Source organism: Limulus polyphemus, unplaced genomic scaffold, assembly GCF_000517525.1.
Source record: "Limulus polyphemus unplaced genomic scaffold, Limulus_polyphemus-2.1.2 Scaffold8156, whole genome shotgun sequence".
NCBI classification, from domain to species: domain Eukaryota; kingdom Metazoa; phylum Arthropoda; class Merostomata; order Xiphosura; family Limulidae; genus Limulus; species Limulus polyphemus.
Genome location: NW_013673766.1, coordinates 3,091 through 15,740, shown reverse-complemented (window position 1 = coordinate 15,740; position 12,650 = coordinate 3,091). Strand labels below are relative to the sequence as shown.

The following is a 12,650-nucleotide window of genomic DNA, read 5'->3' as shown; positions in this document are numbered from 1 at the left end:
GAAAAAGTAGGTGTCTATTTATTTGTGACCACTCAGTGTATGCTACATAAACAGACATAGTTGAATAAGATAATTACTAAGTTCAGTTTGAAGGCCTGCTCACTCCCATTAGAGTTAGCAGTAATTTGAATTATTATCATAATGTGGTACAACATATAAAGTAAGTAAAATAATAACTTATATCGATTATATTTTATTTAAATATTACGTTTTCTTGCTATGGATATCGTTTTTTTACACAGCATGAACGTGCAAATAATTATTTTTGTGTCCTAACATGAATTGGCCTGTCAATAAACAAAGAACTATCTTGTCAATAAATGTTTGACTAGGAGAAGTTGTAAGACTAAGGGAATAGTCTTAAGTTGTGTGTTGGGTAAGAGGAAAATGTTTTATTTTGTCTATATATTTTTACGAACTGTAAGCTATTGTATTTCATGAGCGTCGCCATAATTATATTAGGGGTGGGGCTTATTCCTGTTTATTATGCATCTTTCTTAACAATGTCACTACCTAGGCCTACATAAGTATATCGTGTATGTATATTATAATTATGAATATTGTACACATGCAAAACCACGTGTTATGCCTGGAAGTAAACTCGATAAAGCAAGTTATGTTGAAATAAATATTCTTGCAAGTTTAAAAATATGCTAGATACTGTCTAGTCATTACAATTACACGCATATAACTCGTGTTTAATAATTTAATAACTTTTCAATTTTGCACTTTATAAGTTTATTATATAATTTAATTATAACTTATGTCAGTTATGAGGTAGACCAGAGATGAAATTCGCAACAAAAATTAAAAAGTGCCTGTACATTATTATTAATTATATCTTGGTTGAAGATTACAGCTTAGCAAAGTAACTCAGAACACAATACTTCTATTACACACACGTATCAGAACACAATACTTCTATTACTCACACCTATCAGAACACAATATTTCTATTACTCGCACCTATCAGAACACAATATTTCTATTACTCACACATATCAGAACACTATACTTCTATTACTCACACATATCAGAACACAATACTTCTATTACTCGCACCTATCAGAACACAATATTTCTATTACTCGCACCCATCAGAACACAATATTTCTATTACTCACACATATCAGAACACAATACTTCTATTACTCACACGTATCAGAACACAATACTTAATACTTCTATTACACACAATGTTCTTATGTGTGTGTAATGGAAGTATTGTGTTCTGATAGGTGCGAGTAATAGAAGTATTGTGTTCTGATACGTGTGTGTAATAGAAGTATTGTGTTCTGATATGTGTGAGTAATAGAAATATTGTGTTCTGATGTGTGTAATAGAAGTATTGTGTTCTGATGTGTGTGTAATAGAGGTATTGTGTTCTGATGTGTGTAATAGAAGTATTGTGTTCTGATAGGTGTGAGTAATAGAAGTATTGTGTTCTGATATGTATGAGAAATAGAATTAAGCTATGATTTGTAAATATAGAAAATAAAGAAATCTCTGGGGGTGGGGGATGAATATTCTTTCCTAAATATTACCAATAACGATACCTTAGTTTTCCTAAATATTACTAATAATGATACCTTAGTTTCGTAGAGCTATTCTTTTGTTTATTTTTAAATTTAAGTTAACTCTAAAACTGCATGAATCATGGTGTGTTGTACCATTAAATAGTAATTACATTAACTCTTGTGTTATATTGTGAATTGTATTTGTACAAGCAATGAAATATGTATTTGAATACTGCTAACTCAAAAATGTAATGCATGTGTAAAATAAGACAAAACAGGAATAATGTGCTTTTAAAAAATAATTATTAATGATGGCTCTGTCAAGTGTATCTATAGACTTTCTTTCTAAATTCATTAGGTAATTTACAAAGTAAAAAAAATAAATAATATGCTAAAGCTTCTCATTTGAAGTAAAAAGTTTATTGAAAGTTTGAGATTAAAAGTCGAGCCAGATGTGTGTATCCAGTGGTGGATTAAGACACCTTGGGATCCTGGAAGACAGTGAATAATAATAATTAATATGAGGCTCCCTCGTGCATATTATTTTTGTTGTACAAGAAAAGCATTACTTCACAGTTAGATATCCACCTTGGACTACAGATGCATCTGTGTTTATAATTAAATTCCATGTTTTCATATATGTACATTTTTAATGGATCATCTTATTTTTAACAACTTAAATCCTGCTCAAAAATAATGTTTTATTCAAAACTATAATAAAATTTCAAATAACACTCCCACTTTTAAAGAAACGTTTTTCAAAACTTGTTTCCTTTATAATAATTTATTTTCAACAACAGTACAGTATCCCAGCCTAACATTTTTGTGGCTCCTATTTGCCTTGCAGCCCTGCTGGCCTCCCCTTGTTTGGCCATGGTGTGTATCTGTTAAAAATTATTCATATCTGCTTTTGTAAGTTCAAGTGTGAAGTTAATAAGTCTTACCTGGTGTATCACATTAATCAACAAATGAGCATGTAAGTGAAGAAAAAGTTTTGTTGTAAAAATTATCTAATAAATAAAATAACCCAAATCAAACTTTTCTTACTGTGTTATCCAGAATGACTCAGATCAGACCTTCTACCCTGTGTTATATGTTATTAATAAATTCACACTTCCTTACTGTGTTGATAGAATGATCAAAGTCAGACTTTACTTCCTGTATTGTATAGAATGATCAAAGTCAGTTTGTTTCGGAATATTTAGATAAGTTACAAGATTTTACTGTTTTTATAACTTTATTACATCTTAGTTTTACTGTAGGTATTCTGTACAACCAGCTATGGCAAAAAGCATACGTAGTAAATGGAAAAGAAAAATGAGAGCAGCAAAACGAGAGAGATATGCAGTAAAAGAATTGATACAGTTGAAGAAAGTTCTAGAAAATGATCAAGGAGATGTTGACATGGCAGCAGTGTACACAGGTGTGTGTGTGTGTGTGCCTCGACCACTACTACGTCTGTTGTACACCAGTCGGCCCGATGAGCCCTGGTATTGGGCAAAAGGCCTCATCAGTACTGGATATGGCAGATATAGTGTGGTTGGCATATTATTACATTCTTTAGTTTTGCTCATAAGTTCTTGTAATCTATTGAACTTCCCTAAATTGATTGTTTAAGACGTACCTGCTAAGTTTCTCTGTCAATTAATGTGAGTAATACCATATAAGTTAGCATATTAACCACTTATTTTTCATTCAGATGTTTGTTAGTAATAGAACATACTTGTTGCGTGAGTACTTCTCTTCTGTTACAATTCATGGGAGTATCTGGAACTCGTAGTTTTTTCTTTGTTTCCACATGTTTTAATAATCCAAAATAATGTAATACAGATAATTAACCGTATATATGCAATCTTTGTTGACTTTATAATTTTCCATAATATTCAGTTTAATGTTATTTACTTTGTGTTCGAGGCAAACAGAATAAGAATTATGTTAATTTCACAGCTTCAAAATTCAACTCGAGTTCTCTAAAGAAAAATATAAACTGTAAAAATTGCTTTTATTGATTTTAATGTTCAGTAAATAATAAAAATTGTACTAAACTGAAAATTAAAATTTTTTTAATCTTTTGTTGTGTGTGTCATATTTCGGTAGTAAAATTTTCATTACTTTTGTACTTCAGAAGTTTTGCCTTTTTTTTTTAATGAAATTCATAGATTGAATGTATAACATCCCGTTTAGTTCAACCTTTTGTTGCACGAATCAAGTTGCTATAAAAACTAATAAAAAATTACATGTTAAATAAGGATTAGAGGTAAACAAAACATGGATACCCAAAATGTAAGTAAAGAATATTTCCTTGGATCTCCTGACGAAAAGAAGCTGTATGATTGAAGACGTGTTGTCAAAACTAAGAATTTTTGTTGCAACATTGTAATTTTTAAACTGTTTTTTGTCAATATTCAAAAATGTTAATGATACAAGTATTTCTCATTGTCATTTTTTTTAGAAGTGGTATAAAATTATAGATTTACAGCTGTCATATTACGGCAGGATTTTTCCATTCTTTGTATATTACATCTTGTAAAATATCCAAAATTGCTTCCTTTCAAGTTGAGGAAATTTGCCAACAATATAAAGCCGTGGGCAGCCAAAACCACACATGACCTCAAACATTAGACATACTAACTGGTTTGCATGTGCTGACCATTTGTTACGCATAACAAGATTTTATCTTTAGTCCCTAAAATATTTTTTAGTGTTAGTAAATGCATATCAAGTCTCGGTTCTGACCAGTTATTATGTTCTGTATTAATGTTACCTGTAATCAAATCTTTTGTATCCTAGAATTATCTTTTTTTTTTATTGGTTTACAAATCAAGACGCGTACAAATGTTAACAACATTTTGCTTCTTTGTACATCATTTATATGTGAGTGAGTAAATAAACAGTAATGTAAATCTTACTCGTGTAGTTAGCTTTCCAAAAACATACAAACCAATATTCTGTTAAAAAAGCTTAAACTGCTGAAACTTCGGTAAGTAGTATGTTAAAGCTTTGACCAAAAATGGTACTTTTATTTTTTAACACATGGAGTCAGCACTGAACAATAAAAGTAGTCTCATAAATATGTTATTTCTTGTTGTGATCATACTTAAATGATAATTTGAACTGTATTGTGGTGATTTTTACAGTTACAGATGCAAAGACCTTGGCCAAACAGCAGTCAGAAAGGATAAGAGGTGATTTAAAAGAACCAGGTGAGATGGCATAGAGCCTGGAGTTTGATTATTAGAAGTCAGTGGGTTAAGATGATGATGTGGGATTTTTTTTTATCAAGTAAAAATTGTTAACATAATATAGAAGTAAAATTCTCTGACGTTGAACATGTATATTTTAGTTATTTGTGGTTTGTATAGAAGATTTATAATTAATAAACTCCATCCAATAAATGAAATAAAAATTGTTAATTTACCAATGTAGGTAATCATAAGAACTATATTTCATGAATGGAATTTATGCCTTACTAAACGCATGTTGTGGAGGATCCAGCTGTTTGCATGTTTTTCTCCTAATTTCACTGCTAATGTTTCTTAACCACATTTCATCAACTCAAGGACAACTTAGTTTAAGGTTAACATTGTAATAGAGATGTGAGTAAATCATAACTTTGTTTCTTTTGACAAAAAGACACTGAAATATACTATTGTTTGAATTATTATCAAGATTAAACACTTGAGCAAAGTCCTACAGAAGAGTAAGTTCTATTTTATGTACATGCGGGACAAAATTCACTACTGCTACATTTTATAATTTGTCAAATGAATGAATATATCCAAGTTTTTAAAAAGGAGTTAAGCTGTCAGTTAGATAACTGTTGATTAACTTTCTAAAATTTAAAGATAATTTTACCTGTTTAATTTTTTATATGAATCAAAGAACACAAACACACGAGATAATACTTTCTGTTGTTAGATCAGTAATGGCTACTGGTGGTAAATAGTACAGAATGCTTTTGCAGTGACTGATATTTTGTAAACATATTGTAACTGTTTTGGTGTTTTCCTTCCTACAGAATCCATGATGGAGTTAGATAAACCTCAACGAAACTATAACCCCTCCACACTTAAAGATCAATATGGAAATTATCCCGTCTGGATGAATCACAGAAAAATTAAAAAAATGAAGGCAAAGCAAAGAAAAGCGTCAAGAAAAGCAAAGAAGAAAAAAAATTAAAATCTTTATTTTTTTATGTACAGAAACATTAATATTGTGATTAATGATGAAATCTATTGAAATTAAAGATCTTAATACCCAGAAAATAAGAACTTTGTTAATTGAGGACAACTTATCTTGTAGTAATATAGAAAGTTTTAATACAACAAAAAGTGTTGAAACAAAGTCAAAACTACAAAAACCGAGTTACTTAAAATGTAAAATATTTGATCCCTACTTTGGCAAATCACTGTAATTCTGATCCAAAGCAGGGATAGCTAGCTAGGTTAAGTTTATATTGATCCCTACTGATCTTTATAAAGTATAATATTTTTTATTGTATTGTTTGTTTCCTTTTTATTAGCTATATTTTAGTGGGGCACATGTATACCCGATTCAGTTTCATTACTCATCAGGATCTCTACCAACAAATCTAATTATATGCCTAAAGTAATGCATCTTCCATATACATACTAGTATTCTTTTTGTTATAAGAAGACAAGAGTCCTGTGAAAAATTAGAATAATAAGGCTAATAATTATTTCTGTATGCTTGTATGAAAAAGTCACTTACTTATTTACTTAGACGAAAATTTCTTGAAATAGTGAGACTTTGATTCACTTCATAAACTCGTATATAGTGATTTAGGTGGCTTTATAAGTACAATAAGCTTTAGTCTTGCTCAGCCAATACTGTAAAATAGTCACTGTTAATATTCGGACATCTTAAAGGTGGTTTTAAACGGGCGATTTTTATGGACACCATTTTGTTTCATCGTGATATTTGTAATGATACATATAAAAGTAGTAGTATTTTTAAATGTAATTTAAGTTCTTTCTCATAAAGCACCTCTTCTCGATAAAAGCATTACCGGGATTTTACATTCAACTTATACGTACATCAAACAAGTTCCTCAGTGTGAAGCATGAAATTACATTTCCATTGTAATTTTGTTATGGATTTCTTCCTTGTTTAGACATATAAAATTAAATGTTGTATAACTGACAGGTTTCTCATGAGCTTAAGTTGCATATTGAGGACCATATTGTTTTTGATAGTGACATCTTTTTTTTTCCCCTTTTCATTTTTTAGCAATTAACCATAATTATCATGTTTTATCTTAAACTCTCGATTTCTCGGTGGATGATAAAGTATCAATTTAACTAATCAAGAGAGAGAAACAGACAAGTTAAAACATCTTTCCAAAATTTATTCCATGTTGACAACAATTAGGTGCTAGAATAAAAACAAAAAAGAGAAATGTACAAGATGGTAACATTAAAATACATTTACATCTTTGTTAACAGCTTCATTGAATTTTAATACTGCCTTTGTTAGCGTGCTGGCCAAATGGTTCAACTTAAAATGCTAGCAACTATAAATAGAAATTTACCACAGTTCACCTAATACCCGAGGAATAAGAATGTTTTTATGACAGTTTTAATAAACACTACACTGACAGATTGTATTGTTAATTAAAAAATAAATACTTAAGCATGCTATTACATTTCTTACACACACCAATGGAAGTTGTTAAGAAAACATATAAGTGGGTTGCCATGGTTGTAGATTAACAGTCAAACTTCAGTTGGAAGTGATTGTCTCAACACTTACATGATCAATACAATCGGTCATCCATATAAACAACTAACATAAAATTTATCATATTAAGGATCTCACTCATTAAAGACTTGTAGTCACGTACATAGTCCTATGGCCACAGCAAACAGGAAAATGACTTGAGTGTAGAAAATTAGAACACTTGTAAAAATCAGTCAACAGCTGCACACACACACACACACATGATGACCATAATTTATATTATGTCAAGAGGAGTACTGAAGAAAATAAGGTTTAAGTGCTGCTAATATTTAGGAAAAAAAGTATCTTCATATTTTGAGAATAATTGCAAGATGCAATTTCTGTGATTTAAACATAATTTGATTCTCCTGTTTATAATATTTATCTCTCATGGATAGTAAATGTCCATCCTGTTTATAATATTTAACTCTCATGGATAGCAAATGTATGTCCTGTTTATAGTATTTATCTCTCATACAAATATTTCAAATAATGTTGAAGATACAACTTTGACCACTCTAGTAATAACTATTCTGTTGACTGATTAACTTTGTCTCGGATGTTAATATACATTTTTTAACAAGCTCACATATTAAGGAGCTCAGGATAGAGTATGTATTTCAAAAACTTATTTTTTTTTCTCATCAGATTATTACCTTCAAACATTCTCACTAGACTTCTTTAAAAAATGGTTGATGAAAATCTAAATCGTCACATAAAATGAATTGTAAGTACACGACCATGTGATTGTTGTTTCTTCACCTTATATGGATTCACTTGCTCTGTTGACAGTAAATAATAAAGATATGAACATTGATATGGGTACCTTCCTAAACCTTTATGTAAAGCAGATAATCCACTCTTCTTCTACAGAACACGGAAGGCACCAGAGTTCACAACAACAACACCATATAACAATGATAAAACCACAAAAATATACACTGAAAACAGTGAAAGTTATTCTTACTTTAAATGCTAGTACATGTTTGTTACTAGAATTTCCAAAGTATTATTTCTGAACATACTTTTATGTATTTGTTTCTATAATCAAATGGTTGTCATCTGCACTAGTGTTTTTTTTGTGAATGCAAATTCTACACAGATGTAATTAGAGTAACTGTCAACTTTAAAACGTATACGAATATGTATATCATCACAGCAAAATGGCATAGATAGCCAACAACATTGAGAAAGAACAAGGCTTACTGGAAGTTCTGATCATAACCAGTTAGTACCACATGTTGTACTTACAACATAGCTCTGGCCTTTTGTTATTTTATCCCAACATTTCAGTTCAGAGACAAAATAAAAGCTTAGAATGAGTGACCTTTGAAGGAATTCTACAAACTGTATTACCAATATAAAGATTATATTCACAGACTATTATGTTAATATAGAGATAATAGTACAAACTTCATGCTAATTGCACTAACAAAGATCACCTTTTTCAACAACTTACAATGTAATAATTCACTATACTAACAACACAGAAACACTGAAGTCGTGTTTTAAGTAACAAGGTCATTAAGACTGTACATTAAACAATTTTACTGTAGTATTTTACTATTCCTTTCCTGTATTAATGGCACAAAAATGCTGAGCTTTGCCATTCCTATTATCGAACTCGAACATTATTTACTTTTATTAAGGGAAAAGAAGATAAGATACTTATATAAGTTCATAGGAAGTTGGGATGTCAACACGCATACATACAGACATATTTAACATTTGGCACTTTCTTAGACCAGCCATGAAATGTGAATTGTACTTTCATGAAACAATTATTCTACATCAGTTTTTAATACACGTTTCCATGAGAACAAATTTTGCTTAAAGAGAAGTTTTGTTGAAAATTTGGTACAATAAGGTTCAGAGTTCAAGCCTGGTCAGTGCCTGAAATCCTGCAATTTACAGCACCAGTCAAAATCCCCAACTTTATTTAGGACAACTTTGTTCTCCAGAGAGCCACATAAACAACAGTAGTATCAGGAATAGGATATGGGGTAAGAGACGTGGTAGCTGGAAAATTTCAAGATCCATGGCTACCAAAAGACGAAGGAGGAAGAATGATCTTGGTAGAGAGTCGTGACAGGCGAGGCTCCAGACACAGAGACAACTGGTATAATTCATCATCCTGCATCAAACGTTTCTCGTCAAGAAGATAATTTGTAACCTGGAAGAAAAATTATTGTATTAATTTAAAAAGTTATCATGCAGTTGGATTAATTATCTTAAAGTATTAATTATAAAAAAAAGTGTGGTCATACAGGTTATTTATTTACATAAAAATCGTTTGAAGAAAAAGTGAATATGTAAAGTGTTAATCTTTTAAAGACTGTGGCTAGGGTTGGAAGTTCATGTGCTATTAAGTTTTGAAAAAATGTTGAGCTCAAAGATGAAAATTTCATTCACTTTGATAAAACAAGTTTAACTAAAAAGTCTTAAAGGAAAACCATATATGAACCAAGTTTTCCATGAAATTATCCGGCAACTCGCTTAAGACTTATTTAGTATCCAAATCAAGGCTTGTTTGTCATCTAGAAAAATCTACATAACTGACAGAAAAATAAGGTTTTGCATTATAAATGGTAGTTTGTTCTTGAACTGAAAAGGAAGCTTGTGGTTGGAGAAGATCAAAGTAAGCAGTTAATAGTCTGTGTTAAACTGGCATCTCATGCACAAGATCTGGAGTTTTGTAAAAAATTGTTGGGTTGAATTTAAAAGTAGTGTCCGACAAGAAAGTAGTAAATGAAAACTTTGCACATTACTAAACTTTCACTGGAGGAGAAAAACAACTTATAATTAAAATATATAGGTAATAAACATTTTGTTTAATGAATGAACCGAGATATATAAAAGTAACGAAAGGAAATTTGGCTAAATAAACAATGTACCAACTTTTTATGTATACTTTTTAATTGATTCTTGCTTATTGTATTAAATTTATTACTTTTGTAATTCAATTAATTTAAAATTCCACAAAAAACAAGAGATATATAGTTTGTTTGTTTGATAAGTACTTTTTTTCTTGTCATTAACAGTTTGAATTCAGCTTTTTGAGTTTCAGTAGGAGGATTAAAACAGCTAGCTGATACACAAGCACTAGAGAAATTTAAGAAATTTCTTACCTTTGGACTCATTTGAATTTTATAGGGAGTTTGCTGAAAGTGCCGAATTTCCCGAATCACATGAGCAATCTGAAAAAATTAAATAGCCAATCACAGTAAAACATTATCTTGTAATAGGAGTTTCCCAAACATTTAATATGTAACCATGGTAGCCGTTATGTTCCTGGAGTCCATTGCTATGTAACAGGTAATCGTTGAGTTTAACAATTTATATCAGAATTAAAATTGAATTTGTGTCTTAGTAATTTTTATACTATAGGACTTTTAAGACAGGATTTTGAAGAAACCAAATTATTCGTTAATCCTGACATTAGAATTATACTAATGAAATGCTCAAAATATTATTTTTAACTTAACTTAGTTGCAAACAAGTTGTTACATTTTTTATTTAAGCACATGGATAAGTTGTCACATTTAACAGAAACTCCAAATTTTGTTTTTAGGTGAAAAATTTTGCTTGTGTAAGTACAATATACAATACTAAACTTGGTGAAAAATTTTGCTTGTGTAAGTACAATATACAATACTAAACTTGGTGAAAAATTTTGCTTGTGTAAGTATATACAATACTAAACTTGGTGAAAAATTTTGCTTGTGTAAGTACAATATACAATACCAAACTTGGTGAAAAATTTTGCTTGTGTAAGTATATACAATACTAAACTTGGTGAAAAATTTTGCTTGTGTAAGTATATACAATACTAAACTTGCCATTCTCATTTTTGAAAAATTTAGCAGTCCTTCATCTGTGAAGTTTGGAGTACCTTCTTCGATAAAAGATAGGTCTGTAAGGTACATGCCCAGGTAAGGAATACATGGTGGGTCGCATCTGGTATGGAAACATGATTTTGTATTAATTATAATAAAAATTTGTGAAAGTTGTGTGTTCACTCTATGTTATGAAAATTAAATAAATACTTTTAAATTCTCCATTATTTGAAGATAAACCTCACGATTACAAGTTTGCTTTCTTAAATTTCATATGGAAATTCCCTCAGTGGCTTGAAGGTTTATAATGCTATAATTCAGAAAGGAACACAAATAGCCCATTATGCAGTTTTGCACTTAAAAAACCAATAAGGACAAAAAGATTTCTAGTTCTTGTCAGTAACAGGGAACTAAAAACTAAATTAGTAGACAATTAGTATATTGTCACCCCTTATATAAAACAAAATCTTAACCTGCATCACATAACAACTGAATTCTCACCCTTTATAAAGAACTATATTGTAACCTGTGTCACACAACTACTGGACTCTCACCCCTCATACAGAGCTATATTGTAACCTGTGTCACACAACTACTGGACTCTCACCCCTCATACAGAGCTATATTGTAACCTGTGTCACACAACTACTGGACTCTCACCCCTCATACAGAGCTATATTGTAACCTGTGTCACACAACTACTGGACTCTCACCCCTCATACAGAGCTATATTGTAACCTGTGTCACACAACTACTGGACTTTACCACTTACATAAAACTATGTTATGACCTGTGTCACACAACTACTGTACTCTCAGCACTTATACAGAGCTATATTGTAACATATGTCACACAACCACTGGACTTTCACCCCTCATACAGAACTACATTGTAACAAGTGTCACACAACTACTGGACTCTCAGCACTTACACAGAACTACATTTTAACATGTGTCACACAACTACTGGACTCTCACCCTTTATAAAGAACTATATTGTAACCTGTGTCACACAACTACTGGACTCTCACCCCTCATACAGAGCTATATTGTAACATGTGTCACACAACTACTGGACTCTCACCCCTCATACAGCACTACATTGTAACAAGTATCACACAACTACTGGACTCACCCCTCATACAGAGCTATATTGTAACGTGTGTCACATAACTACTGGACTTTCACCCCTCATACAGCACTACATTGTAACAAGTATCACACAACTACTGGACTCACCCCTCATACAGAGCTATATTGTAACGTGTGTCACATAACTACTGGACTTTCACCCCTCATACAGCACTACATTGTAACAAGTATCACACAACTACTGGACTTTACCACTTACATAAAACTATGATATGACCTGTGTCACACAACTACTGGACTCTCAGCACTTATACAGAACTACATTTTAACATGTGTCACATAACTACTGGACTCTCAGCACTTATACAGAACTACATTTTAACATGTGTCACATAACTACTGGACTCTCAACCCTCATACAGAGCTATATTGTTACATGTGTCACACAACTACTGGACTTTACCACT

General features: G+C 31.0%; 2 protein-coding genes across 3 annotated transcripts in view; one reads left to right on the top strand and one right to left on the bottom strand.

Annotated features, from left to right (window-relative positions):
- The first annotated feature begins 238 nt into the window (after nt 1-238).
- On the top strand, nt 239-6,012 carry LOC106475153 (protein LLP homolog). 2 transcript variants are annotated; one of them, XM_013935850.2, is made up of 4 exons: nt 239-376; nt 2,769-2,940; nt 4,655-4,720; nt 5,536-6,012. In XM_013935850.2, exons 2-4 carry the CDS (start codon nt 2,799-2,801, stop codon nt 5,694-5,696), a joined length of 369 nt encoding a protein of 122 aa, XP_013791304.1. In that variant the 5' UTR covers nt 239-376; nt 2,769-2,798; the 3' UTR covers nt 5,697-6,012. The 2 variants fall into 2 exon arrangements, with proteins under 2 accessions (XP_013791304.1, XP_013791305.1); XM_013935851.2 differs by having other exon boundaries at nt 276-376; nt 2,780-2,940.
- A 728-nt stretch (nt 6,013-6,740) lies between these two features.
- LOC106475152 (ras-specific guanine nucleotide-releasing factor 1-like) overlaps nt 6,741-12,650 on the bottom strand; it is a gene marked incomplete at its 5' end in the record, with an annotated part of 8,242 nt that continues 2,332 nt past the window's right edge. The window contains 3 exons of the mRNA XM_013935849.2: nt 6,741-9,429; nt 10,385-10,453; nt 11,096-11,213. Coding sequence (XP_013791303.1) covers nt 9,286-9,429; nt 10,385-10,453; nt 11,096-11,213 — 331 coding nt within the window. The remainder of the gene's footprint in view (nt 9,430-10,384; nt 10,454-11,095; nt 11,214-12,650) is intronic.